This window comes from Antennarius striatus, chromosome 8 (assembly GCF_040054535.1).
Source record: "Antennarius striatus isolate MH-2024 chromosome 8, ASM4005453v1, whole genome shotgun sequence".
Lineage (NCBI taxonomy): Eukaryota > Metazoa > Chordata > Actinopteri > Lophiiformes > Antennariidae > Antennarius > Antennarius striatus.
The window spans coordinates 3,108,322-3,133,527 of NC_090783.1; the positions used below are offsets into that span (position 1 = coordinate 3,108,322).

At 45.1% G+C, this 25,206-nt stretch overlaps 1 protein-coding gene across 1 annotated transcript; it reads left to right on the forward strand.

Moving 5' to 3' along the window:
* Positions 1-202: 202 nt before the first annotated feature.
* On the forward strand, positions 203-15,802 carry gna12a (guanine nucleotide binding protein (G protein) alpha 12a). The gene is made up of 6 exons (XM_068321358.1): positions 203-1,064; positions 4,657-4,875; positions 12,051-12,101; positions 12,185-12,385; positions 12,626-12,832; positions 13,521-15,802. Exons 1-6 carry the CDS (start codon positions 747-749, stop codon positions 13,680-13,682), a joined length of 1,158 nt encoding a protein of 385 aa, XP_068177459.1. The 5' UTR covers positions 203-746; the 3' UTR covers positions 13,683-15,802.
* The last annotated feature ends 9,404 nt before the right edge of the window (positions 15,803-25,206 follow it).

A 25,206-nucleotide genomic window follows, 5' to 3' on the forward strand; every position in this document is an offset into this window, starting at 1 on the left:
ACTTGACTGTCCTTCATGTATATAACTTGGTTAATTAAAAATGTGTTTTTACATTTTCTGGTATCATTTAAACAATGTTTCCACCTTTGCGGGTCACGGGGGTTGCAAAAACCTCATTTATCAAATACCCACAAACAGAGGCAACAAACAAATAAAGAAAATAGTTTTACTTCCACTCATCTGCTCAGCAGAGTAAAGGGATAAAAATAATTCCTTTATGTCATTTTTCGTCCCTCTGGTGTCACCCATCCTGCCTCCCCTCCTCCCTCCCTCCATCCCTCGGCGGCAGCTCGCCGGCGCCCCTGGTGGCGGATCCCGGCGGGACACTTGGGGTGCTGTCGCTCAGTCCGCCCGGCCCACCAGCTTCACAAGCCCGCAGGCTGCGAGGAGTCCGGACGGCCTGAGGCGCAGCTGGAACTCCGTTTAACTCCGGATAGAAGGAGAGAATCTTTTACTTTTACCTTCTGACCGGTCGAAGGACAAACATCCAAACTTTTTTTTTGAATCTCCCCGTCTTTGTTTACTCCCTTCCCGCACTGATTTCTGGTGATGGCGCGGTCGAACCAAGATGGACACGGACCGTCTGCCGGTGGGAGACCAGAGAGCGGCATGTAGACTCCACCGACGTCTCCGGAGAAAGTTACCCTCCACCAGCTGGATGTAACTTGGACATTCCCATCCAGAGAGCTCGCCTCCTAGAATGAACATTTCCCCACTAAAGTTTCCCTGAACTTTTTCCCCACGACATGTCGGGAGTGGTCCGCACCCTGAGCCGCTGCCTGCTGCCGGCCGAGGCCAGCCGGGATGCGGGCAGCGGCAAGGAGAGGAGTCGGGAGAGAGACGCGGCGCAGGAGCGGGAGGCGCGGCGCAGGAGCCGCGAGATTGACGCGATGCTCGCCCGGGAGAGGAGAGCGGTGCGCCGGCTGGTGAAGATCCTCCTGCTCGGGGCCGGGGAGAGCGGAAAGTCCACATTCCTCAAGCAGATGCGCATCATTAACGGGCAGGAGTTCGATAAAAGAGCGCTGCTGGATTTCCGGGACACCATATATGAGAATATACTGAAGGTAAGATTATTATAATATAATATATTATGATATAATGTTGGATCTGTTTGGTGTCTCTCCATCACCAAATTAAACACGTGGGGCCTCCAGAATAACTTTAAAACCTTGAGTCCAAAGTTTAAACTTTCAGATTTCTCATCTCTGATGTCAGCTTCTGTTTTTTAAAGTTTTTTTTTGTTTTGTTTAGAAGGTAAAAAAAACATACAAACGTTTAAACTTGTGTGACAAAGCTGGAAGTAATAATCCACCACAAACCAGAGAAAGAAACCTATACTGTTTGATTATGTGCTGCCCTTATTTATTTATTTTTATGGGAAGTTGAATATATTTGAGTTTATTTGATGTATTTACAAATCAAACAAGTCTTGGTTTGTCGAAAACACATAAATCAGGTTAATCAGCTGCTGAAATAATCATTGTTTGCTGCCCTGAAGTTGACATTTTCACCCCTCAGTTGAGACACACACACACACACACACACACACACTGAACACACAGAGAGGTTTGTTGACATAGTACATATTTTTATCCTGTGTGTGTGTGTGTGTGTGTGTGTGTGTGTGTGTGTGTGTGTGTGTGTGTGTGTGTGTGTGTGTGTGTGTGTGTGTCCTGCCCCTTTGTTTGCCATCATGGCTGGCCCTCCTTCACAGGCTAACAATACTAGACTATTCCTGAGGGATGAGCACATCCGCCCTGAGTGCCACTCAGCCCAGACAAGGATGATAAGAGTAGACCCCCCCCCCCCAAATACTAGCATACACTGGTGGAGCTGTCTGCAGCTACATCATGACCCCCTGACACACGTCTCCACCATTTACCCTCCTCAACAACACACAATGCATGAAGCAGGAGGTCATAGGAGAGGCAAAAATTTCAAGAAATCACATGATCACATGATTTTAACTAATTTCCCTGATGGACCCTCCTGAGGGATGAATAAAGTCCTACTCTACTCTGATTGGAAGAAAGTGTGTGTGTGTGGGGGGGGGGTGCACCATTGTCATTCAGCCTGTATCTCCCTTGGTGGGAAGCTGTTTGGGCGGGAGGAAGGTGGGACAGAGAGAATGGAGGTGGCGTTCAGGTGCGGTCCGGCTCTTTGAATGTCAGTAATTAGATCTCATGATGCATCTCCGTTCTGATTTCTTCCCTGTGATTTTCCTTTGAATCACCCATAAAAAGCCCCTCAGATCTGAATGCTTTTCTAGCCCCATGTGCTCCGATCCTGCTGGGGGGTCAGTGACACTAAGGACGGACGCCAAGTCCTGGTCTGTTGTGGCGTCTGTTTCCCTTCTGGATTGTGTAATCCTCTCTTTCTTGCACCGTTTCCTGCCTCCACACCTCTCTGACATCAAATTAGGGCGATTTTTATGTCGATTCTGTATCTTTTTGAGCCCAGGAGGTCCGACTGAACCGCCAGAACCTCACAGGAAGTGAAGGTGGTGTCGTCTCCATGTTGATAGCGTGTAAATCCTAAAGTCTTCATGCCAGGCGTTCACTGGAGTGAAGTCAGATGTTTTCAGGTTCACAGTGGGAGCTGAGAAATCTCCCTTCAGATAATTCTCCTCCTAAACATAGGTCAAGGAAATTTATCTGCACAGTGAAGAAAGGGGCCAATAGTTCTGCTTCTATTTGCAAATTCAAGTAAATTAATTCAAGTTGTCTGTAAATAAGTGCTGAACACAACATTTCTCTGTACTTCTTGGTCAGGAGTTTACAAGAGTTCACCTAAAGCTGTGGTAACTAAATGAGCAGCTCTTGTAGACGTGTCAGGAGGGCGCTTTTGAATTTTCTTCCAGATTTTAACAAAAAAAAAGCTGCATTTGTTGTAATAATGTGTGTTAAGGTCTAGGAAACAGGGCTGGACTTTGCAGAAGACTCTGACTTCATCTGACCTCACAGAGGTCAATCCAGACTCATCCAATCGGGTTCATTCTAGACTGATTCAGGCGCTAGACAGCAGGTAACAGTCAGAAACCATGGCAACGCGCCAGCCGGTGTTTCAGGAACTGGTCCTGTGTAGCCCGATGATTAACCCGACTCAAACCAGCCAAGTTTCCCAGCATATGTTGCCATAGTAACTGATCTTAAAATATGATGAATTTGATTTATGGAGTAAAAGGAGAATGAGTCAGATGAACCAGATGAAGCGTGTTTGATAAAGCTTTCTGGAACACGTGGGCGGGTGGAGAAGAAGTGGAAGTGAGGCAGACCAGAGAGGATTATGCTGCAAACACACAGACTAGTAAATTGATAAAAGTTCAGGTTTTCTCAGAGGGTAAAAATGTGTTAGATAGACTGTGGCGGTGAGTCGCGGTGACTCAAAACTCGCTCACGGTGAGCCGTGTCAGCGTCGGAGTTGTTTTCATGTTCGCCTCTGTTCTCACCAGTCGTATTCTACCCCACTGCTGAAAGAAAAACATCAATTCTGACAAAAAAAGAAACACCTCTTAGTCACGAAGCGCGAGCATCACATGAACATCGTAGCTGCCTCCAAGCTTATTTACACTTTAATTGCCTCCTGCCTGTTGCACACTCGTATATTTTAAGAGGGGAACCTCTCTGAATTTCCTCGTCTGACTTTTCTACCAGACTCTTTATTGCTTCGGGGCTTTCAGAGGATTTTCCTCGTCTTCTACGCAGACAAGGTTGAACTGGTTGGCAGACGTTCATGTCGCGCTCCTGTAAAGTCAAATAAATGCGATACTGAGCCTCACAAATAAACCCGACCAGATTTAATTGTTGAAGGAGCGTTTACACGTGAACTCACAAGCCTTAACCCAACGTGACTCTGGATTTGCTTTGTAGTCAGGCTGTTGTTTGAGTCAATAAATCAAGCGAACGACCTCAGTCGTGAAGCAGATTTTAAACTTTAAGATGCTTTAAAACATTAGATTGGATTTTAAAAAGCCGTAAAAATAAAAGAGAGGGAGCCAAAGATACAGATCAAAACAAATAAAACTGACGAAAGAAATTAGATTAAAAGCTACAACGGTACTGAACAGTGTTTATATCTGGCCTCCAGATTTTTACACCATATTGTTTTTACTAATAGAAGCCAGTAGGAACCTCAAGAGATGAAAGAAAATGTTTTTAAGAAATGCTTGCCTTGCAATACTAAAGAAAAAAAAACCCTAGATTTGCCCTGTCATCCAGATCCACACCAAAATTATATGAGGTCTATTTTGGCCTGAGACCCATCCTCCCGCCAAGTTTCATGGAAATCTGTTCAGTAGTTTTTTTTGCGTAATCCTGCTGACTATACAGCCAAACACACAAACCGACACGGTGGAGACCGAACCTCTTTGGAGGTCGGAGGAAAGCGATAAAAACTTTAAATCACAAATAAATAAAAAAAACCGAGTGTCTCTGGAGAAGCAGAACAGAAACCGTGAAATGGATTTGAAACATCTTCATTAAACGGAGTCGGTATCGGCGTGGGTCGGTTGGTTTGATCATCCAGGGGGAGACCTCCCACGCAGATCAGTCCACATGCTTCTCCTCGCAAAAAAACGGCCGCCACGTTGGTGCGTCTCACTTCCGTGAAGCAGCTGTTTGCACTCGCTTACCCCCCGACGGTTGTGTGTTCTTGCAGGGCACGCGTGTGCTGGTGGACGCCCGGGACAAGCTCGGCATCGGCTGGCAGAGCTGCGAGAACGAGAAGCAGGGCATGCTGGTGATGTCGTGGGAGGGGCGCGTGGGCGGCGCCGGCGTGGAGCCCAGCGAGTTCCAGCTGTACGTGATGGCGCTGAGCGCGCTGTGGGCCGACGCCGGCATCCAGGAGGCCTACAGCCGGCGCGCCGAGTTCCAGCTGGTGAGTAGGTCAACGTGTGGTGTGATGACGGCCTACCGTATGACCGGTGGAAGTGTGATCTCCAAAAACATTTTTTAAAGTTTTAAAACCCAAGAAACACAAATTATTAACATTTAAAGTGACGGTTCTGGTTCTGCCTGGTCTAGGAAACATTAATATAAAGTTATTGTAAAGAGAGTTTGACCTCTGACCTTTGGTGCTGGTCCCTCCATTCGTTTGTGCTTGAGATGTGAGAGATAATGCAAAAAAAACAAAAAAAAGTTTTTAAAAAATATAAAAGATAAAAGACTGAAGTTTTCAGGCTAGTAAACTAAACTGTAAAACATCAAAAGATTGAAACGTGTTAATTTTATGTGTTTTTAAGTTGATTATTTTATTACCAAGTGCTTCACCACTAAAAACAATGTAAAAAATATACTGCCTGGAAATAATGTTTAGTAGAAGCTAAAAGAAATTCTCGTCAGTTCTTTCAAAAGAAGCCTCTAAGTGCGGAAAGTGGTTAAAAAATACAAAAAAACTGAATAAATCACATGGAATTAAATTAAGAAAAGACAAAATAAGCTGGTTTGGAGAGCAAGTGGTTCTGATCCATAAACCAGATCTAGGATCAGCCGGCTGGTCGACCTCGCTGCTCCGACGGGAGGATGGAGGTGATGAAGAAGAGAGAGCCACCTTCAAAACAAGCAATGCAAACAAATCCAATCCTCCGACAGGCAGGAAGCTGCTGGATAGAGGCCAAGACCGGGTGTGTGTGTGTGGGGGGGGGGGGTCATGTGATCACATCTCCAGTTTAAAGTCCAGCAGCTGTAGATGGATGAACCCACATGCAGGGAATAAGAACAATCACTTCAGGAGGAAATGAAAGCCTGAGTAACTGTCTACAAGGGTTTGAGAGAAAACTCAGCTAAAAGTTCAAAAATAAGAAAAACTTTTTGACGAAACGTTTCATCTAACGTTTCAGGTAGCACTAGCCGAGGCTATCAGTTGTTTTCTTGTAGCTCTCTAGTTAGCAGCTCCACATTGACTTCAGGTGAAAAGAGTCAGGATGTAGTAAATACCCAAAACGCAACACAAAGAAAGAGTTTGTAAAGATTTTTGCATAGAAATAGAACAATTCTATGACCTTTTTTTTTTTTTGCTAACATAATTTGCACATTTTGAGGGTGTTTCTGCTCCGGTTCTGCTCCCGTTTCCGAGCACCGCGTCTCCTCTGAAGCAGGATTCTGCATTGTGTAACTGATTTGACGCAGCTGGGAGTCGCGAAGCTAAGAATAACCATAAAGCACACAACAGTAGAGGAAGTCAGTGGATCACGTCGAGATGTTTTCGACTGCCAACTGCAGTCAGGAGTAGCGCTGAAGAAGAAGCGCCTGTTTATTGTGTTTCTGCGCCGCTCACCTCTCTCGTTTTTTGGGAGGATTTCCAAAGGAATTATTTTTGTCTTGACTGGAAATGAGTTTGTTAAAGTGGATCCCTGTGGGGTTTCATCTGCGTTACAAAGCGCCCTCTGTACCAGGAGTCACATTGAACGGATGAAAACAAAAAGTCCGCGGCTCCATCGCCCGCCCGCCAGAGCGAGGACGAGCAGCGCCAGCGTTGCCTCCAGCGTTCCACTGATGCAGTCGTCGTTTTCACGCCTGACGGATGAACAGATGCACGACACGGACTCCAGACGTGTTTGCTGTGGACCTGTGACGGCAAGTGTGACCTTTTGGATCGGTGGAGGAACCCAGAACATTTGTCAACGGCTCGTCTGGAGGTTGAAATGATGAAAGTTAAGCTCCGGTCTCCGACGTTTATCGACCCTGCTGCTGACGGATAACGCAAGGGGCCCTTTGCTGAGGGCTGTCCGGTTCCTGTATGGCCAAAGCCAGAGCTTGGTTCGCATTGCCAGCAGTAAGTCAGACCTGTTCCAGGTGCCTCTAAATCCGAAGCCATGGTTCTCGACCAGAAAAGGGTGGTGTGCCCTCTTCAGGTCCGTGAAGAGTCCTTGTCTTGGGGTCTTGTTCACGAGTGAGGGAAGGATGGAACGTGAGATTGACAGATCAGTGCAGTTACTGTGTAGGTCTGTCACGGTGAAGAAGGAGCTGAGTCACAAGACGAAGCTCTCGATTTACCGGTCAATCTACGTTCCTACTTTCACCTATGGTCATGAACTTTGGGTCATGACCGAAAGAACAAGATCTTGGATACAAGCGGCTGAAATGAGTTTCCTCCGTAGAGTGGCTGGGGGCACCCTTAGAGGTATAGGGTGAGGAGCTCAGTCACCAGGGAGGAGCTCGGAGTAGAGCCGCTGCTCCTCCACCTCGAGCGGAGCCAGCTGATGTGGCTCGGGCATCTGTTCCAGATGCCTCCTGGACGCCTCCCTGGGGAGGTGTTCCGGCCATGTCTTACCGGGAGGAGACCTCGGGGAAGACCTAGGAGACACTGGAGGGACTATGTCTCTCGGCTGGCCTGGGAACGCTCCCCCTAGAGGAGCTGGAGGAGGTTTCTGGGGAGAGGAAAGTATGGGCATCCCTGCTGAGACTGTTGCCCCTGCGACCTGCCCCCGGATAGATGATTGATGGATGGATAGATGGATACTGTACAGCCTCACACGACTCACGTTGGCATTTATGTTCCACGTTCAGAGCAAGCGATGAGCAGCGGCCTTCCTCCTCCTCCTCCTCCTCACATCCATGGGACATTGACGGATTGGGAGGTGGCAGGAGCAGCGAAAGGAGCAGATGCGGAATGTGAGATGTTCCTTGTTCCACCCAAAACACACCCAGATCAGGGACCGCATGGCTAGAACGGGACCCCGCCCTGTTGGAGAGAAAGCACTTGACCTTTACTCCCCCCAAAATACCAGAGCGAGGCGAATGTGTTGATTTTGTGGAGTCTTTGGCATGCGGCGTCTGCTCCATAGGTGCTAATATGTTAGCGCTGAGTTTACAGCGCGTTTCAGCAGCTTTAAATAACCAGACGCTTTAATTATCCATATAAAAACGTCAAACACCTGCAGCCCGACATTCACAACATCCTTTGTTTCCTGAATCTTTCTCTGCTGCCTGAAGAGACACAAACAAATCAAAGATGTGTTTAAAATCACCACTTATTGTAGTTTGAGGAGGCGCGGCGCGGCTAAACGACCACTTGGTACGAGAAGTGATTCTCTAAGTGTCTATAAATACTCTGAGGACGACCCGACGGATGGTTATTGCTTCAACACGATGTCACGAATGATCGCTAACCACAACATCACGCCACGAGAGTCTCCACGGCCGATCACAATATGTGGCACAGCGGTTCTACCCTCAGTTCAGGGCAGAAGGGTTGACCTTTTACCTCGTTACACGTCTATCAGTGACAAAACAATCTGCTGCCGGGACGAAGGCCACTTCCGCCCCCGCCGCCGCCCCGCCTCAACACGCTGTACGTGTGTGAGATGGCGCACAACTTAGGGTCAGACTTGTCTTATCTGGAGTCGTAGAGTGATAACGCTAGCATAGCACAGCTGCAAACACACACACACACACACTCAGACACACACACATCACGTCCACAGAGATGACTCAAACGCAGACGAGCGACATTAGCGGGAGAAAGACGCAGTTAGCGGCCCAGTAGGAAGTAGCTACGCTTTGGCTTTCGAGGAGAACCAATCGGATTTAATTTAACAGCACTTCAAGTTATTTCAATTTGAATGTAAAAAACAAAACACCCTTCATCTGCCAAACAGGAAACAGAAACGGTTAGCGCCTAGCTAACAGGAAGTGATGTCATCATGGCTAAAGCCGTGCTTTCACTCCAACTGGACACGTCATGGATTTCATGACGCAGCAACGACCAATCAGCTGCGAAACCACAAGTGTAGACGCCAGGTACGTTTACCTGATGATGTCATCTGCTGCTGTCCAATGAAAACAGAGCAAAGGAACAACTATAAAAATAAAAGCATACATTTGTAGAACTTCCAGAGTGTGATACAGGTTAGAAAAACAAAATGATGAAGACATGGACCAAACCAGAGGTTTCTAAATCCGGCGTCCTTGAGGGGGTTCCAGTTGCTGCCTAGCGTGAATAATGAATTATTCATTTTTTTATTTTAATTACGTGCATCCAGCAGCTCAACCACCAAACTGTTAGGAATATTGTGGTCAAGGCTTAATATTTCCTATTTAATGAAACATCTAAAAACAAACTTTGTCTGAAATCCAGGGTTAATTTGGGTCCATTTCTGTCGAGTTCGGGATCCTTGAGGTGAAGAAGTTTGGGAACGAACGAGCCAGAGCATCTTGAGTTTAGTGGAGGGTAAAAAATAAAATAGAATACCACCATTATTATCCTTTCAAAGTAAGACGAACCAAATTGTCCACTGTGGGGTAATTGTGCTGAGTTAGATGCTCTCCGCCTCCCCCGTTCCTCTCCGTTCTCCGAGAGGTTTTCCAGGATACCACAGTCAGCTTTTCCCAGGAGCCGCTGGAGCCGCGCCACCGGCCGACGGGGACGGGAGGAACGGAGTGGAAAGACGAAGAGAACGAGGGATGAAAACAAACCCAAAACACATGGAAGGATGTTGTTGACTTCCTCCGCGTTCCCACCACACCCAGATAACGGCCTGATGGGAGATACCAACACCAAAACCTGGCCCCGCTGCACACAAATGGGCCTGAGTCTCACGCTGAGACGGTGAAAGCTGGGACCGTTTTCTTCAGCAGACACACATCCTGAAGAAGAAGGAGCTCGGCGTTAACTTTATGAGAAACTTTGAAGCCCAGGAAGATGAAAAGAGGCCATAAATGCTTAAACACTTATTACGATATTCAAGATTTCAATCCTGTTGCTGCAGCTACTGTAACTCTCCAGAGGTTAATGTCAGAAGTTTGTCCATGTTAAAATTAAAATTAATGTTTCATAAAAAACATGAAACACTCTAAGATCGCCGGGTAAACGGAGGATATGTTAAATTAGGCTGTCTTACATGTATTTTTATGACTCTTGTTTACAAGGAAAATATATATTTTTTCTAATACTTATTATTTTCTAAGAATTTTACATTGAATAAACAAACAGGAAATGAAATCAATGAGAGAAACCAAGATAAAGGTCAAAGTCAGAACCTGAAACAGCAGTAATGACATGATTTATCAGTAATTTATCAATCAGTTATCAATCAGTCATTTATCAATCATCATCTTATATGTGACAATTAATAATATTTCAATGATGGACTGAATAAATATAATCATAATCTGATAAACGGATTACTGATAAGTAAAGATTTAATAGTTTGAATTTTTGATGATGCAGTTATTGAACAAAAGCAGCACACCCTGTCAACACGTGCACATACACATACACACACACATACACACACACACACACACACATACACACACACACACACACACACACACACTACAAACTGTGAGCTTATTCAGGTCTTTGCTGTAATAAAGCCTCTAATCTGCCCATACATGCAGTGAATGGACAAATTCCTCCAGCCTTACTCAACTACTGATACACACACACACACACACACACACAAATACACACACACACACACACACACAGGTTTTACAACAGTATAGATATGTTGTCCTTCCTTTCGGGGCGTCTGTGCATCAGTGAACAGGCGTGTTACTTCTCTTGATGGTCGTCTGTAGAAATCATCTTTGCGTGTGTGTGTGTGTGTGTCTGTGTGTGTCTGTGTGTGTCTGTGTGTGTCTGTGTGTGTGTCTGTGTCTGTATTTGTGTGTATCTGTCTCTGGGAATTCCCCTTTCCCTCCTTTTCCCCCCAGACTGGCCCCGCCCCCTCTTGTTAATGTCCAGCCCAACCAATCAGAGGCCCTGCCTTTGTGTTTCTATGGCTGTGACACTGTAGGTCGGCGGTGGGGGGGGGGGGTCACGGGGTCAGATCTCACCCGCCCAGAGGTCACGTTTCCTGGTTGTTGCGCGACATGTCGGGGCTGACAGACTGATTTAACATCCATCTGCAAAGTTTGTTTCAACGCGGTTTAAAGACGAACAAAGATTTAGTGTGTGTGTGTGTGTGTGTGTGTGTGTGTGTGTGTGTGTGTGTGTGTTCAGAGTGCAGAAATGACTTTGTTTCTGGGTTGTGTCTGACTGGCTGCTAATCCCTCCCTCCCCCTTGTCTCTTCTCACCATTTTTCACACACACAGCTGTTTCCTGTAGTGTGTGTGTGTGTGTGTGTGTGTGTGTGTGTGTGTGTGTGTGTGTGTGTGTCTTTGTCCTAATGTGTGTTTTATAAGTAACTTCTGGCTCCATCAGACCAATCACACGCCTCACTGGTCGTTCTCCTGTGTTTTAACTGGACACTGATCAGCTAGAAGTTAGCACGCAGCGTTAGCGTAGGGTTGACTTAAATGAATGGAGGCCTGACTCCATTGTGATGGATTGCACGGATGGAACAATGGATCCAGACTGCGTGGCGGCGCTAGAAGAACCGCGTCGGCTGCAGGGAGCGGGGATCGATGCGTGGACAATAATTACCCGGAACAATCAGACCAAGAATGATTCAAGCTACTAATGAATACGGGAAACAATAAAAACTTACCGACGTGCTCTGACAAGGGTAATTATGTCGTTTCCAGTTTGACACTTTGAGAGAAAACTGGAAAATTAGAGTCCAAGGACACAGACGGCCCCCGTTAATGGAAAAACTCAATTAGTGCTGATGTGGATGGACCGTAACAGAGTAATAGAATGAGGAAACGTGCCTAAAAATGTACAAATAACTAAAAAAGTTACTTTTCTTTCACCTTCAATCACAAAGAGTGTCCAAAGCGAGGGTCCGCCAAAGTTTGACAGGGTTGTGTGTTCCTACAAATACCGCCCATCGGTTCCGGTTGGTTCAAATAGTTCAGCTTTCGCACCAGGACAGTAGTAAGAGTAGAATTTGAGATTCTGGGAGAAGTTGTGAGTCACATACAGTATGAGTGATTCGGTTGAGTCTTTCCTTAAACCTTAAAGCCAGCGGGACTGATTTGATTATCATCGGTCCCAGAGATTCTGCTTAGGCTTGTCACGTTATTAAATCAACAGCCACAGTTAATGATGAACCGCAACTTCCATGAAATGAATGAAAGACATGGTTCTGATTGAGATCTTTGATTTTAAGTTCAGTCCAGGCTTAACAAAGTGACCCGGATGCCTTTTGTTTCTGTTCCAGAGCGAGTCGGTCAAGTACTTCCTGGATAACTTGGATCGAATCGGCCAACTGGTGAGACTCGGCGAGAAAAGAGAAGATTACTTTGCTTTGCTTCACCTGTTTTAAGAAAAAAATCCATATCTCCATTCTTCCAGAACTACATCCCGAGCAAACAGGATATTTTATTCGCGAGGAAGGCGACCAAAGGCATCGTCGAGCACGACTTCGTCATCAAGAAGATCCCTTTCAAGATGGTGGATGTCGGAGGGCAGAGGTCTCAGAGGCAGAAGTGGTTCCAGTGTTTCGACGGCATCACGTCGATACTCTTCATGGTTTCGTCGTCGGAGTACGATCAGGTAGGGTTCGGTTCGGACGTTAACGCTGGTTTTCAGAGGGTAGTCGGAGACTATCCTTAAAAAAACAGACAGGGACATCAGAACAACGTTCGGCGTTGACACAATGCCGTCTTTGTGGTTGGCTGAAACTCATGACTGCGGTTCGGATCAACAGTCACATGACGAGAAACTGAAACCTGAATTGGCTGCCAGATGAAAAACCTGAGAGAATGATTGTGTGTTTGTTTTGCACGACTCCAGGTCTTGATGGAGGATCGAAGGACGAACCGTTTGGTGGAGAGTATGAATATCTTCGAAACCATCGTCAACAACAAGCTCTTCTTCAACGTGTCCATCATCCTCTTCCTCAACAAGACCGACCTGCTGGTGGAAAAGATTTGCACGGTGGACATCCGCAAGAACTTCCCCGAGTTCAGAGGAGAGCCTCGCAGGCTGGAGGACGTTCAGGTGAGCAAATGTTTGCCCTCCGTCTTCCATTCGCCATGGCAACCGATGGTCAAATCATTGAAAGAGCAATGATTCGGATGTCTCGTTGGGTGCCTTGGCTCTGAACCAAAGAAAAAAATGGACTAAGTTGACAGAGTGACAAATTGAGCGTCTGGCGTGTGGTTTTGATACCAAAGCTTTGAGTAATTTCAGCTTCAGATCCTTGAGGATGTTGTTTTTTGTAGCTGTAGATAACGCATTGATATTCAGGAAATGGCATCCCATCGACGCGATCGATCAATGCCTGTTGAGTTTTATTAAAAGATCACCGCTGATACTTCTCAGAGTCTTTCAGATACTTTGAAATGAGCGTATTCTATCAAGAATAAATGAAACACATGGAGCGTTATCCTTTTAACGGACGTAGTTTTTACTAACGCGGATCAATTTATTTATTGGAATGGAAATATTCCGGATGTGGGGATTTATTGCTGCTTTTAATCATCTTTATCTTTGATCCCTTGATTCATTCCTGCATGTAAAGAAACGTGTGGAAACCCGTTGAGCCGTTCGTTTGTCCAACAGACAAACGAACAGTCCTGTGGTCCTCCCGGAGCTTTTATTTAATCCCCAACCCCAATTACTGAAACAGGCTTTAAGAAATGAGATGTCCATCACACACACTTTAAAGCCACTCTCCTCCTTCCAGGCGTTCCTGGTGCAGTCGTTCAGCCGGAAGAGGAGGAACCGGGGGAAGCCGCTCTTTCACCACTTCACCACCGCGATAGACACGGAGAATATTCGTTTTGTCTTCCACGCCGTCAAGGACACAATCCTGCAGGAGAACCTTAAAGATATCATGCTGCAGTGACCTTCCTGCCGCGGGACTACGGCCTCTGAATGCAAACTGTGAAACCAGCCTTGAATCCAGGCTTTCCGGGGGGGGGCGGGGAGTTCATACAGACCCTGACCTGTGACCCTCGGTGTGGATTTAACTGAGCTGGACTGAACTGAACCTGTGGCGCTCCTGTGGAAACCTCTACAGGGATCTTTAGGGGACAAAAAAAAAAAAAAAAGAATCCCTGCATTTAACCTGTATAAATGTGTGTATGCTGGAAGCCACTTCCTCCTTCCTGTAGCTCTCCAGGGGTTTAGGAAGCATCACGTACATGACCTGAGCACTGAAAGTGTTTGTTTCCCCCCGTAAACGACTGAAGGCGACCCACCACTAATGCATAAAACGAAAGGTTAGAAGATTAGAGATTAAAACGAACTGAGCAGCATCTTGTCCCGTGGAGGTAGAGGGGTGAGGGTTTAGTCCCATTTCGCTCACCTGCTGCCTTACGTGAAAAGCTTTCCAGAGGAAGTAGATGAATGTCAACCGGGTTCCGTTTCCATCTTTTTCTCCTCGTCCGCCGCTCGTGTTTCTCCTCCCGCCGCCGCGGCCGCCGCCATCCTGCAGGAGATGAACAGCTGCAGATAATGAGTCTCATCCCTCTCATCCTCCCTTCCCTCGCCTCTCCTCTCCAGTACAATGGGTAGATTGTTCGTCCCCTCCCTGTCCCGATGAAACAGTAGACGGACTTCTTCTTAGGTCATCCTTACGACAGCTCCTGGTTCACGGCTATCCTGATGCGATCCCCACCAGAGATTAAACCTGTGGCGTATTTTAAGTGTTCTTTCCAAGAAGGGTGTTCCGTTTCACTGAGTTCCCATGCCTTTCTCCTGGAAACGTGAATGGAAGAGCGGAAAATTTAACCGATTTAACCGTAAATTTCCTCATTCCTGTTTTGCCTTTGGCCTTGGACGTCAGTAGCAGGAAGTCAACGGAGATTTTTAAACACAAAACATTAAGAACAAACCAAAATAAAGAAAGTAGAGCGAAGTACTTTTAACGCTGACTATAATCGATTCGTCAAACTACGGAAAATTAATTAGCAACCGTTTTAATTTAGTTTTATTGCCACCAGGCAAATACTTGCGAAAGGGGTCACCAATCGTCTCTCGAATTTGCGTAACCATTCAGCGCATGTTTTGGTTTTATGGTCATTGACTTTCACTCAAACAGCAGATAAATCGTCTAACAGTCGACTGAGTTAGCTAAACTTTATTTATAAGGCGATGTTAGGTACGCCTGTGAGAATTTATGTCACTACCACCATCTGATTAGCCAGTCCTGAGGCAGGGACGGACAGGAAGTGTTGGAAATGACCCAATAGCGACAGTCGGCACTGGTCAGCAGGTGATGCAGCTGGACGACCTGGTTAATGATGTATCAGCTGATCGTTACAGCCAATAGATTGATCACTGATCGCAGCCCGTAAACCAAGAATAAAACTTAAACTATTTGTAAGTTCGGTCTGAATCTCACACGTCAGACGGAAACTTTCTGAAACGGAAACGTCGCTCAGAACATTTTGGTACGGGGCCGTCGGGACACAGCTGTGCCGCCCCACCCGGTCCGAACGGCCTCAGTGGGAACGTGGCTAACGTGAGCTCGCACACACACCCCACACCCACACACACACACACACACACACACACACACACATACACATACACACACATGCTTTATTATGATACTGTATTAAACACATGCATGTTCATACTTCCTGTGTATAGACCTTGTATCTGACTGACACTGTGTGTAACCTGACAACACCAACACTCGTCTGTCTGACAGCATCACTGTAACGGCACCATGGCTGTAAAACATTAACTAACCTACCTTATTTCCCGGTCACGTGTTTGTTTGTTTGTTGTTTGTTTTGTTGTTTTTGTTTTTTTTTGTCATTGCACTGGAGGTATCCGAGAGAAAACACCCGGAAAAGGAAACGAAGGAAACGAAATAAAAAATCTGATTGCAGACTTGAGGAAGAGGAGCAGGAAAGAGGCAGAGGATGGAGAGAGGGAGGTCGTCTGCGTTTTGTTTTTTAGTTTCCGTGTGCCTTGGCTCTGTACTCTGTGGTGAAATACACTGCCATTTGCTGACGTGCTGGTTCTTTTACTCTCTCAGTGTGTATGCGTGTGTGTTCGAATGTGGCGAGGAAAGAGGTGAAGACCCTCCATGTTGGAAAGCGGTTTTAAAAAACACTCTTTAAAAAAAACGGGGGGGACAGAATTGATGGATGTGCCAGGAGGAGAGGGAATAAATCAGAAACATGTTTTTTCTTCGCGTCCTGAGGCGGTTTTATGATCATGTCTTACACGGCCAGAAGCCGCCGTCTATAAGTATTGTCGTACTGATGTACGGCCCGCAGGATGACCGCCGGCGTCTATTTCATGTAATGTAATATGAGGCTCATCATCCGGGGCTAACGGGCCGCCGGGCAAGAGAGCAAAGTCTGCCCTTTGCTTGGGTTTTTTTTAATCAGAGAGGCTCTGAAACACAACAGGCTGCGAGTCTCAAGACCGGAGGGAGGCGGACCAGAAACAGGAAGTGGTCAACGCACATTTATTTACACAGGAGTGAACAGATTGTAATTTCAGGTCTGAGCGCGTATACGGTTCAAACGCAGGAGATGTTTAGGACCAAAGAATACAGAAACGTCCCCTCGACCGGGTAGGACAAGACTGGGTGGGGGGGACAAAGGGAGGAAGAGCGAATACAAGAAAAAGTAAGAGGATAGAGGGAGGAGGGGAGGGAGGAGGTCATGTTTCCTCTGTTGAGCCCACTTCCTGTCCTGTTCCCAAAATGGTGAGACTGTAAGAACGACATCCCATCGCCTGTTTCAGCCTCCCTCCCCTCTTTCTCACACACACACACACACACACACACACACACATCACAGAAACCCAAGCAGCCTCCCACAGTATCAGCCCCACAAAGGAGATGAGAGGAAAACGCATGGGGCAGAAAAATACATCCCAGCGGTCTGGAACACGAGGAAGCTTTGGTTTACAGAGGCAGAGAGACGCGGGACATTTTGTCCTCAAGTTGCACCGTGTGTGTGTGTGTGTTACGTGTGGCCCTGTGCACTTTTGTGTGTGTTCAAACCACAAGGTCATCAGCAAAACATCGGCGCCGTATCATTTGAGTCGGTGTGTTGTGTTCCAGAGACGCCAGGATTACACAAACAAGTCCAATCTTAGTCCCCCCTGCAACAACCACACACACACACACACACACACACACACCTTTAAGCATGGATGCATAAGAAAATGCTACACCTGGGTTTGAATTATTCAAAATACTCCAAAAGGTGTCATCAAATCCCTTGAAAACGGTTTTTAAAAAATGCAACAGACAATCCATCAGGACAAGACCTTTAACCTCATGGTTATCAGCTAAGGGTTAAAAAGGGTTAAAAACGTCACAAAGGTTTTGGGGGTTTTTTTCTGTTAAGGTCTAAATTTTACACAAAGGCTCCAGAAAAGTTGGGGGGGTTCAGTTTCCCCCAGGGAACACACAAGTTTAAAGGGGAGTGATGAAAAACAAACTTTTGGCGCCTCCGGATCAGCAGCATGTCTGGAGGAGGAAGAATGAAGCCGATGCTGATGGAACCCCCCCCTCTCCGCCCTCCCTGCAGGGGAGCATGGCGGGGGCTCGGAGATGTTCCGTGAAGAAGAGGAAGGTTAGACGTCATTCGAAGGAATCAGAGTCCTACAAAGACTGTTCCAGAAGGAGTCCTGGATCATTCTAGGTGCTGGTGGAGGGATCTGGATCAGGTTTGCATGGGGGGTCATGAAGGTGTGAGAACAGACCTACATTGATCGATAAAGATCAATAAAGACTTCTCTAATGTCTGGTGTGTTGAGGTATTTAAAGTGTTGGTTTAAATCCCAACATCGATCAGAAAAACAAAACTCAAATGATGTGAATATTAGAGAGGCTGGTCCAGCTCCTCATAAGTCTGTTGATCAGCCATCACGTGTGTTTATGTGTGTAGAGGTGTGTGTGTGTGTGTGGTCGGTGTGTGTACACAGCTGTGTGTGTGTGTGTGTGTGTGTGTGTGTGAGTCCATTTGGTCTCATGACTGGTTAAGCTGATGTTTCCCTTCGGTTATTTTGATTGGTCCTGCAGCTGACCTCTGATATTTAATGAGTACTCCCTGGTTTTACTGCGTCACACACACACACACACACACACACACACAAAGATAAACAGGAGAGGCTCATTAGCTGATTATTTGGCCATGACGCATCACTGGACTCCAGACCGTCTTGTGTTTAAGTTCACACTGACAGCCGATGAGCTCGGAGGGGTGTTGAAGTCCCACAGGGCAAAGCCTGGGGGGCAGATGTGTAACACTTATACTTGGACTGATGATGGACAAACGAACACATGCACACACACACACACACACACACACACACAATCCTGCACCTCCAACACAAATAAAATACAACTGGTTGATCTGCTCTGCTTCATTTCCTTCCCATATTTACATTTTTTTCAGAAACTAGGTTAAATGAATAAAACGGTCATCGCTGGCATATGTCTCCCTCTGCTGGTAGAAAAGAAGTAATGCAGTCTTGTACGGTTTTATAGTGTTGAATTACATTTAAATAACATTCCTTGCGATTTTTTTTTTAGTTTAGAAAGCGCTTTTTATGTCAACAGAGGGAGAAAACCAACTTTTCCATAGTCCGCCATGTTTCACCACCATTTTTCAACGGTAGCCCCAAGAAGAGAAACAAGACTCACACTTTTCAGCCACTATTGGGTAAAATGAGACAGGGGTAAATCTTGCACTCTAAATTTGTCTGTAGTAATGAATCTGCTATACAGTAAAAAAAAAAAAAAAATCGAATCTGGATTTCTCAGTTAAAACTACATTCCCCACAATGCAACGGTAGCGGAAGTCTCAGACAAGTGAGCGTCACACAGCAGTAAACTATTTTCACTTTTAAATTCAGTTAAATTTTTACATTTCCTTCTACGAGACGTGATGTCTCTTTGAAGGTAGTATTGTTTTGTCTGTGTGCCATAGATTTTAGTATTTTATTTTATTTATTTATATTTATCTCAGTTGAATGTATTCATTGAAAATTGTAGATAAGAGCCATGAGAAAGAATACAACTGATTTGATTTAGAAATATTTATTTTATTGTTTTATTTTTACTATTTGAAAGTGATTGGTAGGATCACAGAGCAGCAGAGTAATGCTTTTTTCAGTTTATACTGCATGCAATTGTATTAATGTGTTTATCTTGATATTAATGTTTCCCCTTGAAGTTACTGACAGAGCCATAACAAAATATTGCTTTATTCATTTAATCATTAAATAATACACACATTTCAGTATGTTTTAATTAACATTGAGCCAGTCCGCCCCTCGGCTTGTAGAAAATTTCTTTTTTTTGGCCCTCCATGTATTTGACTGACACCCCCTGGTCTGGAGCCTGCATATGAGCCCTGCCATCATTAACAATACTGTTACTGAGAGAACGTGCACCGCTCTGGATTTTGACAGTCGTGTTGCAGCAGTACTGCAGACTCACAGAAACTAACAACACACACATCTGCTGTGTGATTACGGGTTTGCATTGGTGTGTGTGTATTTCTGTTTGGTTCCCTCCTCTCAATGCTTCACCACCCTTCAGTCCTGGCTCCGCCCACTCCACCTGTTCCATCCCTGGCTCCTGATTGGTGAAACATGTTCTCCTCGGAGTGCTCCAAGTTAGTCACCTGTCTATTGCAGGCAGGCACTGGATTGTGTTAGTATTAGGAGTGGGGGTGCTGCTCACCACATTTTTTGTACAACTGTAACTAGAGTACTTAGTGGGTTCTGTTTTCACTTTACTTGTAATTTACAGACAAATTCAGCAGTCCACTTTTGGTTATATTCCTTTGTTTCAGCAGCATCCTTTGGCCCTTTTGTTAATTTTGAAAACCTTTATCCTGTCCAGGGATTTAAAATAGTCTTTGGTTTACAAAATATTTTTACGTTAACCCTTTTACATCGGTTTCTTCTTGTTACAACTCTTTCTAACAAAGTGGGTCGTAACAGCAATCCATCCTGGAACTGGTGGATCATGTAGAGCAGTGGTCCCCAAACTAAGGCCCGCAGGCCGGATGCGGCCTGCATCCACATTTGGCATGGCCCTCTGAACAGTACCAAAACTACATTTCCCACAATGCAGTAATGAAGCCCAATTTAACTTTGACAAAAACATTTGAACAAAGTTAATGTCCTGACTTGTGTTTGATATTATTTTTCTTTCTTCATTGAATACTTCGATCCTTTGATTGATGGAATTCTGCCAGTTTAATAGCCTGACACCAGGATGAGTGAGAATGTCCACAGACACTTTTGAGTGTTCCTGCGGCCTATTTATCTTCCATAAAGTCTTGTATTCTGCTCTACCTAACTTACCACCGTGTCAAAAAGAAAAGTTTTACCTCCAGTTCCAGGACGAGGCGTGGTAACAATAGCAACAGCCCTTTTATCACTTTGAACAGACTATCAAAGGAAAGGTTCTCTTTAAAATATAGATATTAAAAATTGTGTTTGATCAGTGTTGAGTTAATTTCACCTGAAGATTTCAACAGTAAGTACTCAAGCAGTAAGCTAAACTGTTAACCGCCAACCTTTAACATGCAGTAATCGGTAAATGAGATGGATGCTGTCTGACCTTAGATGAAATTTCCTCTGAAGTGTGTACATTAATATAAATTAATTAGTGCTGTCAGGCGATTTAAAAATATTAATCTAATTAATTACAGGATTTTTAATGAATTAATCTAATTAATCGCATTTTAATCTCATACCAGCTAAAGGCCCCCAAATAAAGAATTTGAATTCTAGGACATTACAAAATTGTAGTGCATGACTAATCAATAGAATACACCAAGAAGAGACGATTTGAAATCCACATTTTTATTGGTTAAGTGTGCTTTATAAATGAAATTCAAAAGAAAAAAGGCCAAGCACATCAGCAAACCAATGAGGCCAGGTGCATTTCTCAAAAATGCAATACAAATACAGTTAAATTAAATAAATAAAATTCAGGAATAAAATAAGGTTGAGTCTCAAATAGGCACATAAGCAGACTCTCAATCAAAATGAATACTAAAGCTGACTCAATACAGCAATTCAAAATGAATAATATAACATGTCTCTAAATAAGGAAACTACATAGCAAGATGCCAACAGGCTTTTCCTTTAAAAGGCTAAGGTAACGTTAAACTCTGTGTCCTTCACATGTTTTGCATTTAAATGATACGTTAGGCTGGAGCTGCTTCGGTGATGTGAAAATTATCTTTTACAAAAGGTACAAATAATAATAATAATAATAATAATGATGATGATGGATTAGGTTTATACAGCGCTTTTCTGGACACTCAAAGACACTTTGCATCGGATCCATTTGTAGCCGGGGCGATCCGTACGCTCCGACTACCCTGCGTTGTGTTCTGGTGCGCAATAGTCTGGACACAGAGACGACTTGTTCGGTAGGAATTTATTCCTGCAGCGTGATGAAATTAAAACAGAGTGTGAATATTCATGCCCTCCATGCAACACCTCCCGCAGTCAGGTTCAAGGCAGACTCACTTAAAACATCCAAAATTTCACAGAAAATAAATAAAATATAAATAAAAATAAAATACAATGTACATGAAAGAAAACCTACAATTTATGAACATAACACAGGACACTAAACACCTTTGCACATACCTGCAGCGTGATGAAATTAAAACAGAGTGTGAATATTCATGCCCTCCATGCAACACCTAACACAAGGGGGAAATATGTTAAGTTGCAATAAAAAGGAGAGAACAGTTAGCACGGGCGCTCCTGCGCACCCCCCCACACACCCGCTAACACACACACGCACACAGGCAGAACACGTGGAAAGCTAGCTTACATTTTCCCATTCAATAGCAGCTAATCGATTACATTCCACAACAGAAAACACCACAAACATGTCACCGAACAACGCCACCCCGCATCACCGCAAGAAATCGCCATCAAAACTTGTAACTAAAACTTTTTCTGGACAGCGGCTCAGTGCACTTACCTCCCGCAGTCAGGTTCAAGGCAGACTGACGAGAGTCGGACAGACCGGATGTTACGGACATCACTTCCTTTATTCTTCAAAATAAAGGTGCTGACCGTAAGCGCAAAAGAAATACAAAATATAAAACTGAGATAAATAATTTCACATCCTCAAAAGAAATCAAAACACATCGTGAGGGATTTTGGTGAAATTAATAAAACTCCAAAGTTAAACAATCTTTTCTTGTCTGTTACATTCACCCCTCCTTAATTTCTCCAAAATCCTGAACATATGGAGAGAACTGCCCTCTTTAAGTCTGGCAATAAAAAGAGATTCAATGTTCACATTTACTCAAACCAAGGTGACGCCTGGAATTTAATTCCTCAACACAGCATTTAAAGCTACTTATGAAATAAGTTCAGAGAGCACAGGAGTTGATCAGGCTCCTGTCTCTCCTAGTCAATATGGTGCCTTATACACCACATAAAACCTTGGCACACAATCCCACCCATGAGAACATTTACCGCATAAAAAAAAAAAAGACATTTACTGAAAACCATGTATATTCTGCAAAATACGCATGAACATATTCCCCTTGTTACACTTTAAAACAGAGTCAACAGGGACTGAGACCTCCTATTAAACCCATTCACAATACCCCTTGTAACTGGCTTTTGCATCATGGTCTCTATCAGACGATTTACTTTTTTGACAACTCTACCTGTGCGTGTTCTGACAACATGTCTCTCAGACCCTGAATTTTGTGCTGGGACCTGATCACCATCCATCGTCTCAGGTATATTGTCAAGTCCTGTCTCACTTGTGTTATGAACACTGGCCAAAGAGTCATTATGGTCATCAGGTAACACCTCTTCCCTCTGTTCTATCCTGCCACTGCCTGTAGAGTCAGCCTGGGAAGTTGCATAGGTCCCCTGATCAGAGCCCCAAGTTGGGGATTGTGACACCTCATCCCCCTCCTCCGACTCTTTACCATCTCCTAATGACTCACTGTCCACATCTGATGACATGCTCACCCATGACTTGGTCCAGTTTTCTGGAGTTTCCTCCGGCAGACTACTTAAGGCGTCTGGTAGCTGAGACTGGGACCCACCGGCCTCATCTGTGGTGGCTGGATCAGCTTCTGCACTGGTCTGTTCGGAGATCGGTAGAAAGCTCACATCCAATATCAGGTTCCGATGCACCACCTTGGTTTTCCCACTCTCATCCTTGATTTTATAAATGTGAGTTTGGGGGTTACACTCTATGACTGTGTAGATAGTGGGTTCCCACTTATCTGCCAACTTCCTCTTTCCTTTCTCTCCTTTGTTGGCTAGCAAAACCCTATCCCCCACATTCAGACAGATGCCTCGGGCCCTCTTGTTGTAGCCATCAGCTTGGTGCTGCTGCTCTTTTCTGGCATGCTCCTGAGCAATAGTAGCAGCTTCATGAAGGCTCGCCATCAATTTGCTAGCATAGGTCTTGTAGTCGACCACATTGTTGTCCCTCAGGACCGGTTGGAAGACCATGTCTACTGGGAGTCTAGGGACACGACCAAACATTAAGTAGAATGGGGCATATCCAGTCGTTTCATGTATGGTAGCATTGTAAGCAAAAGTCAGGGTTTGTATCTGTTGTGCCCAGTGTTGTTTTGTTGCCAGTGGTAAGGAGCGTAGCATACTGCCAAGTGTCCTGTTGAATCTTTCAGTCTGCCCGTTTCCCATGGGGTGGTACGCCGTTGTGTGTGACTTCGCTACCCCTGTGAGATTGAGGAGTTCTGATATGAGTTTGCTTTCAAAATTTGCCCCCTGATCAGAATGTATACGCTCTGGAAAACCATATATACAAAACACATTGTCCCACAACTTCTTTGCAACCTGTTTTGCAGTCTGGTTCACACAGGGGAAAGCATGGGCCAATTTTGTGAAGTGGTCTGTTACGACCAAAACATCCACTGATCTCTGTTTGCTATCCTCAGCACTCCAAAAATCTATACACACCAGCTCCATGGGTGCTGAGGTGTGAATGCTCTCCAAGGGAGCACGTGCAGCTGGTTCAGGGGTTTTCGCAAGGATACATCGTTGGCAGCATTTCACATAATCCTTGATGTCTCTTTCCATTCGAGGCCAGAAAAAGCGCTGTCTGGCCAGGTGCAAGGTTCTGCCTTGTCCTTGGTGTCCTGCAAGGTCATGCACGCCTGAAAGGGCCTCGGCTTTACAAATGGTGGGTAGGACAAACTGATACCTTGTGTGTCTAGTTAATGGGTCTCTACTTGTTCTATAGAGGACTCCATCTTGGACTTTCAGACGATGCCACTGCTTACATAGTGCTCGTGCCATATGAGGTAGATTGCTTCTCCTTCTCCTGGATGGCAATTTCCCCCGTTCTACCAACAGCAGAACCTCACGGATGTCAGAATCTGATTCCTGACTGTGTCGCAGTTCCTCAAGAGACAGAGCTGGAAGTGTGTCTCGTTCAGGGGGTGCCAACTGAGGAAGAACCTTCAAAAATTGTACTGCTCGTGATTCCGCAGCCTTTTCCCACTCAATATGAGCTTCACAGATGGACTTTACATCAGAGGAACCCTGGCTTCCAACTTGATTTTTACAAGGAATTCCTGTGGTGGCACAAACAGGGTCAAGTGTCTGAATGCATTGAACTCTGCACCGGAAAACATCTTGCACACCTTCCTCCTTTGTCCCTTCAGCCTCTGCCAAAAGATCCTCATATGGCTCACTGATCAACCTTTTACTCACTGACCTGGTGAAGGGGTCTCTACTCAAAGCGTCTGCCACTATGTTCTTAGTTCCAGGGATGTGCTTGATATTGAACGTGTATGGGGACAGCTTGGCCACCCATCGCTGTTCACAGGCATCTAGTTTTGGTTTTGTCATTAAGTAAGTCAGAGGATTATTATCCGTCCACACTGTAAAAGAGTGGCCCTTCAGCCAATGACCAAATTTTTCGCAAACACTCCACTTGAGTGCTAAAAATTCCAAGCGGTGGGCAGGATATCTCTTTTGTGAACCAGTAAGAGTCTTACTTGCAAAGGCGATTGGACGGGCTTTTGTCTCACCGTCCGGTATCTGAGACAAAACTGCCCCAAGACCATCGAGAGAGGCGTCAATGGACAGGATCAGCGGTTTGGAGAAGTCAGGGTGGGTGAGGACCACACAGTTCAAAAGCTTCTCCTTGAGGCTGAGGAAGGCAGAGTCACAATCATCAGTCCAATCTGTCGATTTTAATTTTCTAAAAACACCTGGCCTTTGGTTTGACTTACTAGTCTTCCCTCTCCGTTTTTGACCTGCTGTGAGAGCAAACAGAGGTTTTGCAATTGAGGAGCAGTTTGGAATGAAATGTTGATAATAAAAAATCATCCCCAGGAATGACTTCACTCTCCGAACTGAAGGTGTGCAACCATCATCCTCCATCAAGTCTTTCTTTTTCATCCTGA

Coding starts and splice junctions, on each gene's coding strand:
- gna12a (XM_068321358.1), top strand. CDS start 747: ATGTCGGGAGTGGTCCGCACCCTGAGCCGCTGCCTGCTGCCGGCCGAG. Junction 4,876..12,050: donor GGCGCGCCGAGTTCCAGCTG/GTGAGTAGGTCA, acceptor TTTCTGTTCCAG/AGCGAGTCGGTCAAGTACTT. Junction 12,102..12,184: donor TGGATCGAATCGGCCAACTG/GTGAGACTCGGC, acceptor CCATTCTTCCAG/AACTACATCCCGAGCAAACA.